We start from the raw sequence: 21737 nt of genomic DNA on the forward strand, positions 1-21737 counted from the left end.
CACTGTTTTACACAATATGATGTGACTCAGGACAGGGCACAGACTGATCTCAATCACCTCTGAAGAGATAGGTGCTCTGAAAAAGATCAATTCCCTTGTTTGACTTATTTAGCTACTTAAAGGCAGAGCAGGATTAAGGGCACAGGCTGCCTTCCTTCCCTCAAGTTCCAGCATAATAATAAAAACACCTCATAATAAGTACTGATTCTAATTTAGCTCATGTATGATTCATTCTTCCAAATGTCAATAAAGACAGATTCTACTTTTCTCCTGGAACACTGAGCCAAACAGACAAGTCTCATCTACCACAAATACAGATGTTACTCTTAGCCAAACAGACAAGCCTCATCTACCACAAGTACAGATGTTACTCTTAGCCAGACAGACAAGCCTCATCTACCACAAATACAGATGTTACTCTTAGCCAGACAGACAAGCCTCATCTACCACAAATACAGATGTTACTCTTAGCCAGACAGACAAGCCTCATCTACCACAAGTACAGATGTTACTCTTAGCCAGACAGACAAGCCTCATCTACCACAAGATGTTTCTCTTAGACGTGGCCACCTCTTTCCTTCAATGCCATGAGTTGCAAATACCTGAATTCTTTTTTTTTTTTAATCTTGCAGGTCTATTTATAGTAAAAAAAAATTTGATCCCATAGTGGAATGATAATTAACTCCAAATACCATGCCATAACCCTTCTGTAGCAAATTGATGACATCCACTATAAACAGTTCCCAGAGGTATTTACTGTATTTCGTGTTTCCCCTGAGCTGGCCATAACTTTCTTTATTCTTTCTCCTCAGGAGATAAAGTCTTAACGTTGCCTCTTCCGGAATGTAGAGAATGTGTCTATTGCCTCCACCCTAAGGGCAACTTCTGTAAGAAAGAGAAGTTAGTTTCAATTTTGACTTCTCACCTCACGTGCTTTCCTGGGTACAGGGGTTGACACAACTCTGGTAATGTCTTTTCATTTCTCTTCTTTGTTGCTCTGTCTGGGGAGCAGTATTCTCTCTCCAACCGGATTAATGTTGGATGGAACCAGCAGATTTACCTGCAGAGGGAAGAAAATCTATCATCTTTACGGGACCAGCACATTCACAGAATATACTGTGGCAGATGAAATTGCCCTGGCGAAGATTGATGATGCCGCTCCTATGGATAAAGTCTGTGTCTTAGGCTGTGAGGTGCCGACAGGCTTTGGAGCTGTGTTTAATACAGCACAGGTAAGAACACATTTCTGAGTTGTTTTCAGTGACCGTCCACACAGTAAACAGGGAGCCACACAGCCGGAAGGCTCTTTCCATCATGGACAAAACCACAGGCGCTTCCCACCCTTCTCCATTTCCTACTAACACAAAATCGCCTCTGAATCTGCAGGTCACCCCTGGCTCCACCTGTGTGGTGTTTGGACTCGGAGGGATCGGCTCTGCCATTGTCATGGCCTGCAAAGCCTCTGGTGCTTCTAGAATCATCGGGGTTGACATCAATGAGCAGAAGTTTCCCCGGGCAAGAGCCTTGGGTGTCACTGATTGTCTCAACCCTAACAAGCTCAAGAAACCCGTCCAGGAGGTGGTGATGGAAATGACTGGAATTGGTGCTGACTTTGCGTTCGAGGCCATCGGCCTCATTGAAACCATGGTATGTGTCTTGAGCACAATTTGGGAACACATTAACTTCTGAAAGTCAGGAATTTACTGCCATTTGTTTTATTTGGAAGGATTGCTGCAAATTGAACCAAGGGCCTCCAGCATGCTGAGCACAATTCTATACCTCCAGTCCTGATAAAGTGCTATGAATTTTTACCTAGCCTTTTTGAGCACATTGATATGCCTTGCACTCTTCTGAGCTATTATCCTATTCTATCCCATTTAATTCATAGATCCCTCTTTGTAGCTAATAAATAACACTAGCTTCAGCTTAAAGACTGAAAATCCTAATCTTAGTTGAATTTAAACAGCTTACTCTAGATGCCATAGTTAAACATTCTCTGTGCTGTTTGATCATAGTATGTCTCCCACATACTCCCTGAAAGTACATATTAGCATTGTTATTGAATTTAGAGAACACAGCCCGCCCCACAAGTAAGGCCTGCCCCCCCCCAATAAGCCAATTTTAAAAAGCCAAACTAAAAGCAGAAAGCAAAAAAAAAAAGATTTAATCAATGTGGCCATATTGGGAAGAGGCACAAAGGACCCAGTGAAACCCCCAAGTCCATCTTCTACAGGTCCTGAAGTGAGAGCAAAGTTTAAACAGATGCATGCATCTGAGCAGTCATGGTCAAGGTTTGTTCCCAACCTGCCCTCAGCCAGTTCTTGTCTGGGCTTCGGTCTCACCCTGGGAGGCAGGCTAGCAAGCGGTTAGGACTGTGCGAGGTCTTTCTCCAGCAGACAAGTTCCCACACTGACTGGTGCCCTTTTCTCTCCTAGCATGAGGTTCATTGGAAAAATATCCATTTCTTTGAGGTTGCATGTTTCAATAGTCTACCGGTCAGATTGAGAGTCACAAGGGCCTCTTCAGAAGATCTTCATTTCTCCCAGGCCACTCACAAGTTACATGTAGAGCTATTGAGACATTAACCCTTCTGTTTCTGCATTTAGGTCGCAGCTTTGAAGTCATGCGTGATGAGCTACGGGGTGTGCGTGATTATGGGAGTAGCTCCCTCAGGGTCACAGCTCTCATTCGACCCAGCCGAGCTTCTCCCCGGGAGAACCTTGAAGTCTTCTGTCATGGGAGGTAGGCCTTTCTGTTTCCTTCCTCTTCCCAGAACCCTAAGTGCCCTGAAGGCTCCTTGGAGGGAAACAGGGAGGGAAGATAGGAGGAAACAGAGGACAGTGTATCGAGAAATGGAAAGGTGGGCCGCATTCTCAGCACTTGGGATGCAGATGCAGGGAAAGTATCACAAGGTCGGTCGAGGCCAGCCTAGACTCAAGTGAGTTCCAGGCAGTCAGGCACACATAGCCAGACACTATCCCCTCTCCAACTTCCATGAAAGCACGAGACTATCTTCCCGAAAGTAGCATGTTCTCTGTAGAAGCAAACAGGTCACTAGTTTCACACTGATAAGATCCATAAGGTACCCACTGGGACGCAGACCTTCTGTACTTGGTGGCAAACCATGGGTGGTATATGGACCACTCCCCCATACAGGTTAAGACTAGACGAGCGTATCACTGATTTGCCCCCCCCACCCTGAGTTCTCACTCTAATAATCATTCTACGTTTCTATTTTAAAACTAAACACACAATTACAGTGTGAGCCCACATTCCAATCTCTCTTCCCTAAACACCTTCAGAATCTATTCCATCACCTCACAGTCATACCCAGTGTGCTTCCAGAACTAGCCAGCCCCACGGAACCTGTACAGCATTAAATATTCTGAGGCCTCACTGTCTAATGAAGTGACTTCTAGTCATATGTGACTTTTAAAAACTCAGAATATGGCTAGTGGGACTGGAAGACTGACAAGTCAGTTCTGTTTAATTTTACTCTACTTAAATCCAAACCGCGGTGGTGGATGTGTGGAGCAGGCTTTCTTTTTGGGGGGCACCAACCAACTCCCAAATCATGACACAGAGACTTCCTGTTAGCTTTGAATGCTCAGCCTTGCTTAGGCTTGTTTCTGGCTAGCTCTTTTAACTTAAATTAACATGTTTCTCTTCTTCTACCTTTTTTTTTCCCTTTATTTCTGTATATCTTACTTTCTCTGCTTCTCATGTCTGGCTGGCAGCTGCCTGGCTTCTGGATCCAAGCATGCCTCTCTCTCTTCCTCTCGTTCTTTCCTCTTCCTTCTTCTCTGTTCCTCTCTTGAGCCTAAATGTCTCCTCCTATTTATTCTCTCTGCCCACCAACCCCACCTATCCTTTCTCTACCTAGCTCTTTATTAAACCAATCCGGTGCCTTAGGCAGGTAAGGTAAAATAAATGTAACACATCTTTGCCTAGCTAAAATAATATTCCACAACAGATGTGGTGGCACATGACTTAATCCAAGAGCTAGGAAGGCAGAGGGAAGTGGATTTTTATGAGTTCAAGGCTAGCCTGATCTGCATAGTGAGTTCCAGGGCAAGGCAGGGCAACATAATGAGACCATGCCTAAAAAATAAGTAAATAAATGCAAGCAGCCACATATGACTAGCATCGGCTTGTTATTAGACAGCACAGATCATATTATCGTACGCCCTGTCCTTATCCAGAACGCTTAAGCAAGATTAATGACTGATTATTGGTGATTGGTGATTAATGACTAATTGATGATTGGTTAATTTAAGGCATGGATCTGAAAACTTGACTTTTGCAGTCAGAGTTCTCAATGGGCATTACCTTTAAGCAAGTTATTCCTTAAACCCAGCCCTACCAGCTGAAAACAAGGGTGAGCAATAGTTTTTCTTATCTAATAGTTAAAACTAAATGAAAAACATGCAAGGTAAGAATTCGGCAAAGAAGGTGACACAAAATGAGCAAAAAAAAATGAGTCATCAGTTGATATGTTTTCAACAGCAGCCCACGACCCAAGAAAACATGAGGTGCGGGCTTTGGTGGCAGTGAATGCTTGTTTGGGGAAGGTCTGGGGCCTTCTAGATTATTCCTTGACACGCTTTTGTGTAAGCTGAATATGAAGTTGGACTACTACCCACCTAATCACATAACAGGGAGAGCATTTCCATCAACCAGCCTTCCACTACGGAAGTTTCCTCTTTCAGAAATTCGAGAATTATCCAACTTGTGTAAAGCTCCCCAAACTAAGCTGTTTAAGAAGTAACTGAAGGCAGAGAATGACTGAACACAAATGACTCAGCTTTTTCTTTCTAGCTAACTATCCATCTTTGTCCATTTTCTGTTGCTGCCAAAGTGTGTGTGTGTGTGTGTGTGTGTGTGTGTGTGTGTGTGTGTGTGTGTGTGTGTTTGGTTAACGTTCATGAAAAAGAAGTTTGTTTTGCTTTTGTCAAGATATTTTTTCTCTTATGTGTGAGTATTTTGCCTGCATGTATGTATCTACATCACTTGTGTGCCTGGTGCCCTCAAAGGTTAGAAGAGGGTATTGGATCCCCTGGGGCGGAAGTTACAGATGGTTGTGAATGACCATATGGGTGCTGGGAATTGGACCCAGGTCATCTGGAAGAGAAACAAGTGCTCTTGGCCACTGAGTCATCTCTCCAACCAGTGTCAGGATATTTTTATCAGAGCAACAGGAAAAAGAAACAAACGCACATCAACTAGGAGGAGATGGGCTTTGTATAGCCAAGATGACCTCTGCCATAAGGTGATGAGCCATGTCTGTGGCGGCTAAGGGCTATCAAGCACAGCCTACTGGTTCAGCACAAAGGATTACATTGTCTGCAGCAAGAACAGTCCCCATACAGCAAGATAGAAGCTGAGAAATAAACAGTGCGGGGGGGGGGGGGGGGCGGTTTGCCTGCTGAGCCATCACTGAGCCATTGGTCCCCCATCACTGAGCCATTGGTCCCCAATCACTGAGCCATTGGTCCCCCATCACTGAGCCATTGGTCCCCCATCACTGAGCCATTGGTCCCCCATCACTGAGCCATTGGTCCCAATCTCTCTTCCTGTTCCTAGACAAGAGACTTTGCCACCTTTGTCTTATGAGGCTGACATACTGCAAGTTTTATGGTTTCTTTCTTGTCGGACACTAAGCCACCTTAGAGGCTCTTCCATGCTTTTAGAAGGACCCCAGGATTCCACACAACTGCTGGAAAATTGAATGTGTTTAGCTCCAGGTACCTGAATTGACCAACCTTTGCCTGGTTGTCAGATCCCCAGACCTCAATGTTTTGCCTTTATTTTGACCAGCTACTCCAATCTCAAAGTGGAAATTTGCAAGCACCTTATTCCCATATACCGTGTGTGCCTTCTTCCTGTGCTTCTCTTCATCTATTTATGACACCAAGTGTGTGTGCATGTGTAAAGGCTTGCTAGCATGCTGGAGAGGCATACTAGATACTCACAGTTGGTTGTCTCATACTTACCAACTAATAAAACTAGTCCCCTAAAAAGAATTATTTTGTTATGGATGAGAGAATCCGCTGCAAAGGTTGCCCTTTATTCAGTGTTACGCTAACAGGGTTTTAGGTTAGTGAAAACCCTACATACCAACCAATTATGCAATCATCAGATATTGTATTGTTTCTGTGGTATAGATGTTGAAGATCTCCCCGGTCTGTAGGTTAGAGGTGCCCAGAATGGTGCTACTGAGAAGTTCTGGAGGTGAGGCCTTCTGCAAATCCTTAGGTCCTTGGGTGTATGATCTCAAATGAGACTGTGATAGTATTTCCTCTTCCTCTGTGAAAGAAAAGAAGTAATAGACTCAATGCAATCGTGATCACAGCCCATCCGCCCACTTTCCAGGACACTAACCACTTCCCATGACCTTCAATCCCAGCTGTTTTTATGTGCATTAACACACCCTGCCTTAGATCAAAGGAGATTGGTAATCCAGGTCAGCCAGCCAGTGGGTCCTGCAGGAAATGGTGAGTGCCCGGAGGACAAACGAGAGCTTTAGGCGTGTGGTTATGGTTATAGCCATGAGAGCATAGGCATAGGGCTCTTCTATAGGCCTGGTAATCACAATTCTGCCAGTGACTGGATTCTGCTATGCAGCAAACTGCTTGCTTTGACACTTAGGAAAAGGACCAATGAATGACTGGCTTTGATAATTATATAAATAGACAGTTCACTGGAACCTTCTGTCAGCTCTGATATTTTTCACATCCGATTACTTTAGTCTTTTCCTTCCACAGGGTATAAAACCAGAGATGGCATCCCTAAACTAGTAACTGACTACTTACAAAAAAAAATCAACACAGATGTTCTTATAACCCACAAGCTGCCTTTTGAAAAAGTCAATGAAGGGTTCAAATTGTTACGAGAAGAAAACTGGTAAGTATTTGTGCAAATGGGGTGAGTGTGTGTGTATGTGTGTGTGTGTGTGTGTGTGTGTGTGTGTGTGTGTGTGTGTGTGTATAAGACATTCCTGGGTGTGGTGACATTTCGGTCAAAATTTTATGACAAGTCCATGCTCCCATTTTACCCTCTACTACCATCGTGTGACATGTAAATGGTAATTAGTTTGTCTGATAAATTCTTGACTATCGCATTTCTATTTCTAACACCAGTATCAACTGCAACAACTCGAGTGTGGGAATTGCTCAGGAATAAGTTTTTGCCTAAAAGAACAAACACATAAAAAGATGAATTGATAAGCAGAATTCTTTAATCTGGATGTTTTAGAATGGTGCATTTAGAATGCTTTATGTACCAGGGAACTTGCTAATATAGAAAGCACAATGTACATCACTCTTCCTGATGACTCTCATTTGGTAGTAATAAGAGCAGAGCACCACAAGTTGACAAGAAAACAACAACAACAACAAAAAGACCGACATTTCCATTCAAAATGCAACCCAGTGATTGTCTTCACACAGCCTTTCACCCTAAAAACAGAACAGTGCTGTGGAATTACTGCTGCAGTTCCCACCAGACTAGTGAGTGGCCACCTGAGGAGTGCTGAGAGGTCCCAGAGTGAAGGGCACCCATAACTGAGGTGACTGACTCCTCAGGGCTGTCTGCTGCCATACTGTCTGGTTCTCGTTGCTCCGTTCTGATCTCATGATTGGCTGTTCTCTGCTAGCCTTGATTGCAGATATTTTCAGTGTCTGTAAAAAGGGCAGAGTTGGGAGAAGGGGATGTATGTGCTGTAATTGCCTTGTGCCTCGTCCATAAGCAGAGACAAGTTAGTCATCTCAGCATTTACTCTTTTGTGTTTCAGCATCCGCTGCGTCCTCACGTTCTAAGACCCTGACAATGGCGGCACATTAGCATCCTCAGCAGGGCTCTGTGGTGCTTCTTTACCTCCTTGAAGATTAAATTGCAACCTATGGAGACCAAAATTGGAAAGACACACATACACAATTTTAACAAATTAAACAATCAAATTAACTATTTCAAAACTCATGAATTTTGAATAAATTCAGACTAAACATCAAAGGAAAAGAAGCAGGAGTTGGTTACTGAAAATATATGTGTCCACACTTACAGTACCACTTTAACTTTGCTTTATTTTGTATAGGACTAGGGCCAACCTGTATATATTTAAAACCTATTTAGAGTGTGTTCTCTGCCATTCTATATGCTCAACTGACTGTTTCAGAAAAACAGGCTGTGGAATAATCCTTTTGTATACTGTGAAGATGTATTGCCCTCATTGGTTTGATAAAGAGCTAACTATCTGATAGCGAGGCAGGAAGAGGTAAAGCTAGAGAGCCAGACTGGGAGAACACTGGGAGGAAAAAGGGAGAAGTCACCAGGAGACGTGAAGAGAAAAAAAAAAGTACCAAGCCACATGATCGTACATAGACAAGAAATATGGGTTAATTTAAGTTATAAGAGCTATTTAGTAACAAGCCTAAGCTATTAGCCAAACATTTATAATTAACAATAAGTCTCTGTATGGTTATTTGGGAGGGGCTGGTAGGACAGAAACATCCACCAACAAAAATCCTGGGCACATTATGTCAGAAACAGAGATAAGTACATGTTCATCTTTGCACAATGCAGAATGTAGTAACAATAAACTCACAAGGGGCCATAGTTTCAATGGCAGCAATTTGTCAGTTACATCAACTTTTCATGATAATCTTGGCAGAGGTGAGCAGCGATACTTTAATTACAATCTTATTTACTATTACCACTCAGATCACATATTACACACCACACAGCAATTATTTCTATATATGCATGATATATGTAAGTTATAGAATAAGTCTTGTGAGTTAAGGGGTCACAGCAGACTTCAAGAGGTTTGAGAAGTCCTAGGAAGCAGGAAAACTGGTAGAAATCAATCTGTACTGACAATGAACCAACTTGGGCTGTTGCTTCTGCTAAAGCAGTGGTTCTCAACCTTCCTAATGCTGAGACCCTTTAATACAGTTCCCCAACCAAAAAATTATTTTCACCAATGCTTCATAACTATAATTTTGCTACTGTTGTGAATCATAATGTAAATATCTAATATGCAGATGATCTTAGGCAACCTCTGTGAAAAGGTCACTTGACCGCCAAAGAGGTCACTACCCACAGGTTGAGAATCACTGTGCTAAAGAGTCTACCAAGGCTGTTGTAGAGTCAGGCTTCAGGCTCAGAGTTGAGACCAGCTATAGAGACAAAAGGGCAGAACTAGGTCCAGATGAATAAATGAGTAGATGGGTAGATGGCAGGTCTAGGCAAGTAAACAGGTAGATGAACAGTGACAGTTTGAGTATGTCACACCAACAATAGAGATTAGGCTGAGCTGAAGGTCCTGAGACAGTTGTGAACTACCTGCCTGTCAGTCTCTTGATGCACATCCTAGGTGGTCAGTGAGAGATCTCTCCATCTTTTTTTTTTTTTTTTTTTTGGTTTTTATTTTTAGAGACAGGGTTTTCCTGTATAGCTGTGCTGGAACTCACTCTTTAGACCAACTGGCCTCAAACTCAGAGATTCACCTGCCTCTGCCTCCAAAGTGCTGGGATTAAAGGTGTGCACCACCACTGCCTGTTGTTTTTGCTCTTTTGGGGAGCCCGCTATCTAGCTCCCAAATGAATCACACAGGGAGGCTTATTCTTAATTATAAATTCCTGGCCTTAGCTTGGCTTGTTTCTTGCCAGCTTTTCTTAACTTTAAATTATCCCATCTACCTTTTGGCTCTGGGCTTTTCCCATTCTCTTACTTCTGTAAATCTTTCTCTTACTCCATGTCTTACTATGTAGCTGGGTGGCTGACTCCTAGAGTCCTCCTCCTTCTCTTGCTCCTTCTTCCTTCTCCTCCAGCATTTCTCCTCCTTTCTATTCTCTCTGCCTGCCAGGCCTATCCTTTCTTCTGCCTTGATATTGGCCACTCAGCTCTTTATTAGCCCATCAGGTGTTCCAGACAGGCACAGTAACACAGCTTCACAGAGTTAAACAAATGCAACATAAACAAAAGTAACACACCTTAAAATAATATTCCCTAACCACTGCCAGTCATCTTAATGCTAGGTGCCTATCTCTTTATGGGACTCAAATGAAGGAGTTACAACCTCTCCTTGGTTTGGTGTGTCCAGTAAGTTCTTAGTCCTGCTTTTCTCTGTATGGTTTAAATATGATCACTGTACAAAGGATGGGGGCAAAATTTTATATCACATGGCACAACGTTTTGGCTCATCTACTTATCTCAGGCTACCTTGCACATGTGATAGATACTATCACATGCCTTCTGCACACAGCTTCATGCATTTCATGTGTCATTATCATCTTCAATCCTCCCAGGGATGTGTGTTTTAGTGTTGTAATGAGCCATAGGTCACCTGCACACACTCTGGAGTACCCTGTGCCTCTTCTGATGGCTGTCGTTAGTCAATCTCTATCCCAATAAGCAGGAGGTGTGCTCCAGTCATCTTTGCCAATTGTTTTTTTTTTTTTTAATACACTACTTTTTCTAAGGATTAGCATGAGGCCTTCTCATTCTACACCCTGTTCTACTTCACTGGAGTCTTGAGAACTGAGTCAAATCGGGAAAAAAGAAGACTGAGTGCTGAACATGGCCATCTCTCTCTCTGCCTCCTGACTGTTGATGTGATGTGACCTCACATTCCCACAGACATGACACCCTTGACTCACCATGTACTCTCAGACCAGGAGCCAAAATAAGATCTTTCTTTGAAAAATCGCTTCAGTCATAACAATGAGAAAAGTAACACAAGCACTCAATTTCATAAAACCAATACTAATGGACACAAAGGGATGGATTCCAATACAATAACAGTAGGTACATTCAATAGCCTACTCTAATAAATCATCATCTAGACATAAGAAATAAGCAATGAAACTTCAGAGTCAAACGGCATCATAAACAAGTTGGACTTAACAGATATCTGGAGTATTCCTTCCAGCAGCTTCGGAAACACATAATTCTCAACAGCCTAAGGAACTTTGTTTAAAATAATTTATACTTTAGGCCACAAAGCAAGTCTTAGCAAATTCAAAAATTTGGACTAATTTATTTGTCTTATAGATAATTGTGGACTAAAACTAGACAGGTCAAGTAGCCTTCAGCATCTTGAAGACAAATGTACCTTCTTTCAAGGACTTCAATTCTCTGTGGAAAATTAAGCCAGTCATCTGTAGTTAAATGTTTCCATTTTCCCCCAAATATATGAAAGCTGAGGATATTTAGTTATCAATGGTAGCACCAGCTGGAGCACCAGATGGCAGTTTTCCCCCCCTAGACATGTTCTCTTTTCTTACATTTGTGTTTCTCAGTTTGGTGGTAAGGTCCCTCCTCTTGATGACTACAATATTCTTGTTAATTGATGATATTTGGGCTTGGGATCAATCTTTGTACTATTAGAGGGGCTTCCTTGGTTTCACCCTGAGAGTAGTTTTCCCCACTATGTCTCAAGTTTACAGTTTCAGAGGTTTAGTCCATTATCATCATGGTGGGAACCATGGCAGCATGCAGGCAGACATGGTGCTAGAGAAGGAGCTGAGAGTTCTACATCCTGATCTGCAGGTAACAGGAAAAGAACTGTGTGTCCCTGCGTCTGGGCCTAAGAATCTGAGACCTCAAAGTTTGCCCCTATAGTGACACACTTCCTCCAACAAGGCCACACCTACTCCAACAAGGCCACACCTCCTAATAGGACCACTCCCTGTGTGCTAAGCATTCAAACACATGAGTCTATGGGGCCATACCTCTTCAAACCACCACATCATCCAGGTCAGAATAGCCAAGATCAGCAGCTGACAACAAATGCTGGCTTTTGTTGTGGAGATTGGAGAACCCTCGTTCACTGTTAGTGAGACTGCAAATTGGTGAAGCCACCGTGGAAATCAGTATGGAGAATCCTCAAAAAAAAACTAAAAATAAATCTACCACATGACCTAATAAAGCTATACCATTCCTGGCATATGCCCAAAGGACTCAACATCATACTTCACAGATACTTGCTCAGCAATGTTCGTAGCTGCTCTATTCACAATATCCAGGAAATTGAGACAAACTAAGTGTTCTTCAATAGATGAATAGGTATAAAAGGTGATACATATATATAATGAAATACTATTCAGCTATAATTAAAAATGAAATCTTGAAATTTGCAGGTAAATGTGTAGACCTGGAAGAGATCACATTGAGTGAGGTAATCCAGACACAAATAGCAAACACCACATGTTCTCTCTCATCTGTTGTTGTTCTGTGGTTGTTTGGATGAGAATGGGTCCCATAGGGTTATATATTTGAATACTTGGTCCCCAGTGAGAATTCTTTGGAAAGGATTAAGAGGTGTGTCACTGGGAGTAGTTTCAAAAGATGTACTATTCTCAGTTCCCTTGCTTGCCTGCTGCTTGCAGATTAACAGGTGAGCTCTCAGCTACTGCTCCAGCACCATGCCTGCCTGCCTGCTGCCATACTTTAATTCTCTGGAACTATGAGCCCAAAATTAAATGCTTTCTTTTATAAGTTGCCTTATATGTCACAGCAATAGAAAAGTAACTAAGATACGTCTCTTTAAAATCTTCAGATGTGTATACACAGCATGGAGTAACCACAGAAAAGAAAAAATGTAAAGGGATCATAAGGGGTTTGGGGGCTTGGGAGGTGAAGAGCAGAATACATGTGATACAAAGTGGTAAATGGAGTAAAAGGCTGGGGTCTCCAACTGGGGAGGTGGAAAGGAGGTCAATGCAGAAGGAGAAGGAGGGATAAATAATATCAAGGCTGTCTAATAAAGCCTCAAGTTATCATATTATTTCATATTTACCTAAAATTATAATATATATAATTATAATTATTATATATATATATATAAATATAAAATTAATCCCAAAGATGGGAGGAGAAAGATCACTTACCTAAATCATCATGGCCAAATTAATTAAAGCAAGATTTTTTTTTATTCATGTACACGGGCTGCCTCCCCCTAAGGTAGAATTTGAGAGGTCAGCATTGGATGTGAGGAAGACAAGGTTTTTATAGCTCAGGGGTAGGGGATTTCCAAATGGGGCATTTGGTGGTCAAAATAGGTGGGGTTACAGGAGCAGAACATAAGCATAACAAGTTGGTCATAACGACCTCCTGAAACAAAGACATGATCACAAGGTGGTCATAACAAGGTAGCCATAACCACCCTTTTGAAACAAAGGTAGAGTTGCAAGATAGTTATTAACTTTTTAAAACAAAGATGATTGCCATTTCTGGAACAGGCAGTTCAGAACCATTTGTAAGTAAGGTTACAGGTGGGGCATAGCTCAATCCTTGAGAAACAGATTTCATCATAAACAGGAATGAACCTAGTTTGTCTCCACTATAAGATGGCTTTTGAGCCTAAGATGGAGGCAGGCTGGTTCTTCAGTATGTATATACATGTTTGTGTGTGATATACATGTATTATATATGTATATATAATACACACATATGTATATACATGCACACATACATATCTTAAAAGAAGCTAAGATATAAATATCTTAAGGGAAGATATCAAGGTATCTTTAAAACACAAATATCTTAAAAGAAATTAAACCACTTGGGCTGACAATGCTCCCCACAAGAATCACAGACTAACAAAAACCCCAGCACCAAACATGAGAAACCTCTTTTATACTGAAATCTCATGGGTAGAATCTTTCATAAGTCTGTGTTCTTTTGTGTATTTCCAGGCTGGAAAACCAAGGAGGAAATCCCTAAGCTGGTTTCTGACTATACGGCAAAGAAGTTTAACCTAGATCCACTGATTACCCACACCCTGACTCTCGATAAGGTCAATGAAGCAATTCGGCTCATGAAAAACGGGCAATGGTAAAAGTCGATTTTAATCTGTGTGGGGGGGTGGTGAGGACAGACAGCTTGTCACTGCTACAATTGCTGCACAAAGAATCTCTGAGGAGCTCAGAGCCTCCCCTGCCCTCTGAATGTGGCTTTATTGCTGACGTATAAAATACATGATCCTGTAAGTATTAAGGTAGTAAATATCTTAGCATTATTTTTTCTTAGCATTATTTTTATACAACACAGAACTAAAGGTGTCATCCCATGAAGTTATGGTCCAACTTTAGGAACATAGTTTACAGAGCTGAAGAAAACAGCTTACAGAGCTCTGCGGGTAAAAAGCACTTGCCACAAGGTGAACATCTAATCCCCAGCAGTCACTTAAAGATGGAAGGAGAGAACTGACTCCACAAGGCTGTCCTCTGACTTCCTTATGCACACCTTAGCTCACGTCTACCCTCCACTCCTCCCCAGAATAATAGAATAGAATAGGACAAGAAAAATTGAGTTCATTTTACAAAGAGGCCATTGTTGTCATTGTTTTATTTCTGTGTGGGGACTGTCTTTAAGATTCCTAATTCTGACACCTCTTTAATCTCCCCAGTAGAAACTAACCATAAATGACATCATCACTTCTCACAGTTTAAAACTCCTCACCTACTTTATTACCCTGAGAACTATATGTTATTTTATTTAGTGTTCTTGCAGTTTCTTAATCTGCTCACTTTTTACCCAACCTCAAGGAAAGAGACTCTAGCTTACAGGTCTTAAACATGAGAATTTGCATCCAAAGCACGTTGCTTCAGAACATCCTCAATGTTTTCTTTTCCTTCCTTTCTTTCTTTTCTTTAGGTTTTTTGTTTTGTTTTGTTTTGTGTGGGGTTTTTTTGTATCCGCTGTGTCCTGTTACCTTAATTACAAGAGCTGCAGTATTTCATTGCTAACTTGGATTCTCTGTATTATTGTGATTTAGAAGAATCAGTCACACAACACTTTTCTGTTTTCTTGTCTTTGACTCACTCAGAAACAACCTTGTGTCAGGCTTCTCACCTGACCACACCATCAAAGTTACTCTCACATGACCCAGTGCCAGCAGGACCAGCCTCCCTTTCACAGCTATGTGAAGGTTGATTTGAACCACCCAATGGCACACTCTGCAGATGAAGGCACACCAAGTTGCTCCATTGGCACAGCTGTCTTTACCTCCGGACCCACGTGTCCTCACCCACTGAATCCTTCCCACACTGTATGGATCTGCACATGAAGCTCTGTGTATTGTCCACAAAAATAAGAACTCCCACCAGAGAAGCTACTGGAGCTGATAAACAACTTAGCAAACTTTCAGGTCACAAAACCAACACACAACAATCAATAGTGTGGGTACATAGCAATGGCAAGTTATCTGATATCGAAATCAAGGAAGCAATCTCACAGTTAGAGTGAGATTGATCTTGCAGATAAATTAGTAACTAGGAACAAAGGTGAAAGATCTCTATAATAAAAACTGTGAAACACTGCAGAGTACAGTGGTGTGCTTCTTTAATCCAAGCACCTTGGTGGCCAAGGAGGGCCAACCTATGTGAGTCTGGGGTTAGCCTGGTACTCATAGCAAGTTCAACATAATTTCATTATGATGAAATCATGTCTCCAAAATATACATATTTAAATATATACAAACATTTTATGTATACATGTATAAAACATTGATGATAGAAACTGAAGACACAAAAAAATAGAAAAACATTCTGTTCATGAACCCATATTGTTGAAAATGCTCATACTACCCAAAGAGATCTACAGATTCAGTGCAATCTTAACAGGATACTAATAACATTCCTCACAGACCTAGGAAAACAGCCTTTAAATCTGTATGGAACCACAAAAAATGTAAATAGACAAGTAATCCTGATCAAAAAGCACAAAACAGGAGCCATTATATTCCAAAATACCCTACTGAGTCCTAGTGACCACAGCAGCATAGTTTGGCAGAAAAAAACATGGAATCGCAGACCAAGGAAGCCAAAAAACAGGGCACCCAGAAAAACTAACGCATGTGCAGTGAGCAGGCTATTTACAAAGCTGCTCTCTGATTAGTTCATTTTCTATTTTGTGATAACAGACCACGACTATAGGGTAAAAGGCCTGGGTCAATTCTGGGCTTGAAATCACACCAATTCTAGTCCCTAAGCTCAGGACTTAAAATCCCACCATTCCCCATGCTAGAAATCTACACCATGGAAAATTCTGTCCCCAAGAAACCCTGTATCAGCCTGCCTCCCACTCCCATGTTTTTCCCAGTAAATCTCTTGGGTGAGGTTTATTTGCAGTGTGACTTTGGAGTATTTTTTGGCTCCCAACCTCCAGGATACATCTCCCCTCAGAGCTGTAACACATGCGTTAGAGATACCTTTACCCTCAGAACTGTAATACTTAAAATGACCAAGGCAACCAATAAAAGAAAATGTTTAATTTGAGGCCATGGCTTCATGGGGTAACAAAAGCAAGAGAAGGAAAATTACAGAGTCCAAATTTTATCAAACAATTGAAACTGCCAAAGCAGTAGCTGATGATAGATGTGAACTTTGTAATCAAACAGACTTCAAACCGTTGCTTCACTAAACAAACATTTTACGTATGAAATGCCTCGTACTATGACAGATAGGTAGGTCTTACTAAACAAAAGCAAGCAACACTTTTATCTATATGAATTAGCTAAACAGCAAACAATTTATAATATGAACCAATCCCATTATAAAAGTAACCCTCAAGAGAGACACAGCTTCTCTTTTCCCTTAAGACTGAGACGGCAGGAACAAAGGTCCTTGGATAGGAACTCAATAGAGTCCTTGCCAGAACGGGTACTTCAGAGTCTGTTTTCTGGGAATCAGAGACCTGCCACTGAATTCTCAACATTCTGGATGGCACAAGAGAGAAAAATCATTTAACCTGAACAGAATGACTTACAGAATTATGGAAGCCACATAGTGGCTTCATGTTACTTACGTAGTAAACTGACCTCTCTTTTCTTCCATGTAGTTTTATATCATACATTCTCTATGAATTAATGACTACCCTTGGGTTACAAGCACATGTATAACTATGTATGTATGACAAGTGACAAAACCAAAAAAAAAAAAAAAAGATTAGTCTTTAATTTGGGAGAAACATTACCCAGAAGAACCAACATAGAAGACACAGTCCTAGAACCTTTGGACCAGGACCATAGAGCTACCGCTCCACAAATTGTACTGTGCTAGATAGATACTAAGTAAATAGATGATAGATAGATAGATAGATAGATAGATAGATAGATAGATAGATAGACAGATAGATAGACAGATAGATAGATGATAGATAGATAGAGATAGATAGATAGATAGATAGATAGATAGATAGATAGATAGATAGATAGATAGATGATCGATAGATAGATAGATAGATAGATAGATAGATAGATAGATAGATAGACAGACAGACACATACGTACATACACAGATAAATAGATGATAGGTAGATACATACATACATATATACATACATACATGAATGATAGGCAAGCATGTGGTAGATACATGGATTAGATAGAATTTAATATTAGACTCTGAATCTTACCCTGAAATTCTACTGCTATTTTGGCTGGAGTTTTGGGGAAGTCACCAGAACTGCCAGCCAGGCGACATGGACTTAGAGGACTGATCTTGAAGGAACAGGAAGATCCAGTGAGTGACACTTCTAAGCTTGGTTTCTCAAGGGTACTGGCAGATTGCTACAGAGGATGACTGGGACAGGCATGAGGGAGAAACTGATGTGCAGCTTCAGAAAATAAGGCAAGAACTAAAGAGTATCCATGGAGACATTCTCTGAAGAGCTTACCTCTTGCTCTTCAAAATGTTTTCCATTTCTTCACATTTTCTTAGCCTCTCTGCAAATCTATTAAGAAAATGAAATAATATTGGCAAGTGACAGAACCTTGACACATAGAACCTTGACACACCGCAGAGTTCATGTGTTGATAGTGCTTAAAATCAGGAAAGGGTTTGATTTTCCCCGGGTCCCAGTCCTTCACAGAATTGTCCCTTGGCCTTTTCCCCATCCCAGCTCATCAGGCCTGGTCTACAGTTTCCCTGTGCTCTTCTCTGAGTCCTACTACTGCTGCTATGCCCGCCCCCAAGATCCCTCTGTGTTATGAACAATGATGTCATTCTTTTAATGCATGTGTGAGTGTGTGTGTGCCCGGTGGGGAAGTGGTGTGGGCACTCATGTGTGAGTGTGTGTGTGCCTGGTGGGGGAAGTGGTGTGAACACACATGTGTGAGTGTGTGTGTGCCTGATGGGGGAAGTAGTGTGGGCACTCATGTGTGAGTGTGTGTGTGCCTGGTGGGGGAAGTGGTGTGGGCACACATGTGTGAGTGTGTGTGTGCCCAGTGGGGAAGTGGTGTGGGCACACATGTGTGAGTGTGTGTGTGCCTGATGGGGGAAGTGGTGTAAACACACATGTGTGAGTGTGTGTGTGTGTGTGTGTGTGTGTGTGTGTCCAGTGGGGGAAGTGGTGTGAACACACATGTGTAAGTGTGTGTGTGCCTGATGGGGGAAGTAGTGTGAACACACATGTGTGAGTGTGTATGTGCCCGGTGGAGAAGTGGTGTGGGCACACATGTGTGAGTGTGTGTGTGTGTGCCCAGTGGGGAAGTGGTGTGGGCACACATGTGTATGTGTGTGCCTGATGAAGGAAGTGGTGTGGGCACTCATGTGTGAGTGTGTGTGTGCCCAGTGGGGAAGTGATGTGGGCACACATGTGTGAGTGTGTATGTGCCCGGTGGAGAAGTGGTGTGGGCACACATGTGTGAGTGTGTGTGTGTGTGCCCAGTGGGGAAGTGGTGTGGGCACACATGTGTATGTGTGTGCCTGATGAAGGAAGTGGTGTGGGCACTCATGTGTGAGTGTGTGTGTGCCCAGTGGGGAAGTGATGTGGGCACACATGTGTGAGTGTGTGTGTGCCCAGTGGGGAAGTGGTATGGGCACTCATGTGTGAGTGTGTGTGTGCCCGGTGGGGGAAGTAGTGTGAACACACATGTGTGAGTGTGTGTGTGCCTGGTGGGGGAAGTGGTGTGGGCACACATGTGTGAGTGTGTATGTGCCCGGTGGGGAAGTGGTGTGGGCACACACACGTGTGCAGCTGGAGGACAGAGGACAATGTCAAGTGTCATCTTCTGGAACACTGCTCACCCCCTTGACCTTGAGGTAGGGTCTCCCATTGGTCTAGACTCACCAGGGAGACCAGGCTAGCTGGTCGGTGAACCACAGGGAGCCTCTGTCTCTGCCACTCCAGGGCTGAGATCACAAGCAAATGCCACCATGGCCAGCATGGGCCTAGAACATGGCTTCTAGGAATCAAACCCAGGTCTCACACCTGTAAGGCAAGTTCTTTACTGACTGAGATCTCTCCAGCTCAACCATACCTTTATTCTATACCCCCCTTTCATCTAGCCACTGGCTGTAAACTATAATGAATTCCTTCTACACCAGTGAGAATCTTGCATTTTGCTTTGGCTAATTGTTACAAGCTACAGCCAGATTCCCTAACACTATTTCTTCCTGTTGCAAAAGTATACACCTGCCCAAATGGAAATATATATACATATCTAAGGATGCTTTGCCTGAGGCAAAAATGTATAGAGTCAATGTGTGGTGGTATATGCCTTTAATCCCCACACTCATGAGGCAGAGGAAAGCAGATTTCTGTGAATTCCAGGCCAAACAGGTCTACAGAGTGAGTTTCAGGACAGCCAGGACTATCACACAGAGAAATCCTGTCTGAAAAAAACAAAACAAATAGAATCAATGCCAAGCATCGGTTCTTAGGAAGGTATCTCATAAAAAACAGCCTACAATTCTTTACTAAATCATCAAAATGCTCTTGGTTCTTAATATATATATATATATATATATATATATATATATATATATATATATATATATATCTTAAAGTTATTGAAGCTAAATTCCTATTTTGAAGAGAAATTTGGATAAAAATAATGGTGTGTTTACTTGAAAAATGTCAATGGCATGAAAGGTAAAGAGAATCTAAAAACTACTCACAATTTCCTATGAAATTAAAAGACACAGATGGGACATGACAATTGAATGCTCCACATGATTCTGAGCTGTATCATGTATTTGTGGAAGAAAACATTTTGTAGAAGATGGCAAAATTAGAATATAATGCACCAAGATGATCAATCTACAAGAAAGATGCTTGCCACCAAGCTGGAACTGAGTTCAATCAACGTGGGTTGGAGGGAGAGAACTGACCCTTGCTAGTTGTCCTGTGACTTCCATTCATTCATCATGGTACACGAGTACATGCATGTGCAATACATACAACAGGAGGGAAGAAGAAAGGGAGGGAGGGAGGGAGGGAGGGAGGGAGGGAGGGAGGGAGGAAGGGAGGAAGGAAGGAAGGAAGGAAGGAAGGAAGGAAGGAAGGAAGGAAGGAAGGAAGGAAGGAAGGAAGGACTACAGTATACTGAACACAGATGATAAAGGCTAGAAAAGCTCACTGCTATAGAGTGAGCTATATATACATTGACTTTTTCAAGATGTCCTGGATCTTGCTCTGTAGACCAGGCTGACCTCAAACTCACAGGGATCCACCTGGTTCTGCCTCCTGAGTGCTGGGATTAAAGGTGTGCACCACCACCACCCGGTTTATGCAGGATATTTGATATGTGACCCTCCAAAGTGTCATGACCCACAGGTTGAAAACCACAACACTAGAGAAACCAGAATTGTTAAACATGTAGACTTTTAAAATTCTTCAAGGGAAGGAACTGACTCCTGTTCACCCAGAAGGCTGGAGTGAATGTTGTCTAACAACCTGGTGATCTTTTGCTATTCTATGACACTAGCCTTCAGCTGAATCCTCCTTCAAAATCCTGAGCATTGTTTAGGCCCTAATCCTGAGCTTTGTCTCTCAGTGAACAGAACTCATCGTTATGAAAGAGGTGCTATATACTTGGCATTCGCAATCAATAGAACCCATCTTTATGCTTACAAATCCTTCCAACCTAGGGCCTTATTCTGAGCACTTTATCTGTTAATAGAACACCCATTCTTATGGTGAAGGTCACAACTGCTTTGTTACAGAGATGTAGTTTACAAGAAAGTTTCCAGCAGCCAAACCTAAAGCTTTGCTATGATCACCATTGAGTGGGAACTTTTTTCTAAAGTTTTCTTGACTTTAAACGTTTAGGAGAAGTAAACCACCTGGTCAGACTCCAGAAGTTTTTGACCCAGCACTGGCTAAAGTCGTGCTGACTTGGGTTTTATTCTTAAACTCACCCACACGGGTTGTTCCCTGCCAGTTTACCAACTGGCCATGATGCTTATGGGGACAACCACATAACAATTTTTTTAAGTTTAGATATATGGTGGTATTTTATTTGTACTGAAATGTGATTTTAATTGTATGTTAATAAATAAAGTTCCCCGGGGGGTCAGAGCTATTAGAGCCATAGCAAGAGCGTGGCGGCGGCGGCGGCGGCGGCGGCGGCGGCAGCGGCGGCGCACGCCTTTAATCCCAGCACTTGGTAGACAGAGCTAGGTAAGTCTCTGTGTGTTCAGGGATACAGCCAGCATTAGAGACTCGCGCCTTTAAGACCTGGAGGGCTGTACTTACAGGCAGTGACGAGGCAGTCACGTATTTGGGTTTGCAACCAATGAGAAGGCAGAACAGAAAGACTATATCAAGACAAACACACAGGAAGTAGGTCTCTTTTTTCTGAGAGGTAGGACCACCACAGGAGGAAGGGTAAGGTTTTAGCTCTGAGCTCTGACCTCTTGGCTTTCTTCTTTACATTGGTTCTGTGTTTCTTATTTAATAAGACGGTTGGTTACATCTACATCTGGCGCCCAACGTGACAAGAATCCATT

General features: G+C 42.2%; 1 protein-coding gene and 1 long non-coding RNA gene across 6 annotated transcripts in view; one reads left to right on the plus strand and one right to left on the minus strand.

Moving 5' to 3' along the window:
• Positions 1 to 8019, plus strand: part of LOC102921075 (alcohol dehydrogenase 1-like) — a 33734-nt gene extending 25715 nt beyond the window's left edge. For all 3 annotated transcript variants that reach the window (XM_076575051.1, XM_006970418.4, XM_076575052.1), the window contains 6 exons: positions 813 to 900; positions 1013 to 1232; positions 1387 to 1647; positions 2607 to 2742; positions 6765 to 6903; positions 7793 to 8019. In XM_076575051.1, coding sequence (XP_076431166.1) covers positions 813 to 900; positions 1013 to 1232; positions 1387 to 1647; positions 2607 to 2742; positions 6765 to 6903; positions 7793 to 7817 — 869 coding nt within the window. In that variant the 3' untranslated portion in view covers positions 7818 to 8019. The remainder of the gene's footprint in view (positions 1 to 812; positions 901 to 1012; positions 1233 to 1386; positions 1648 to 2606; positions 2743 to 6764; positions 6904 to 7792) is intronic.
• The window catches only part of LOC121830349 (uncharacterized), a 96189-nt gene that overhangs the window by 12036 nt on the left and 62416 nt on the right, over positions 1 to 21737 (minus strand). Inside the window, exons 2-5 of one of the 3 annotated variants that reach the window (XR_013052388.1) lie at positions 19075 to 19215; positions 17680 to 17736; positions 6118 to 7898; positions 926 to 1060 (exon numbers count right to left, since the gene is read on the minus strand). This is a non-coding gene — a long non-coding RNA (uncharacterized LOC121830349). The remainder of the gene's footprint in view (positions 1 to 925; positions 1061 to 6117; positions 7899 to 17679; positions 17737 to 19074; positions 19216 to 21737) is intronic. The other 2 variants (XR_013052389.1, XR_013052390.1) reach the window with 2 other exon arrangements.

Source organism: Peromyscus maniculatus, chromosome 6 (genome assembly GCF_049852395.1).
Source record: "Peromyscus maniculatus bairdii isolate BWxNUB_F1_BW_parent chromosome 6, HU_Pman_BW_mat_3.1, whole genome shotgun sequence".
NCBI lineage: Eukaryota > Metazoa > Chordata > Mammalia > Rodentia > Cricetidae > Peromyscus > Peromyscus maniculatus.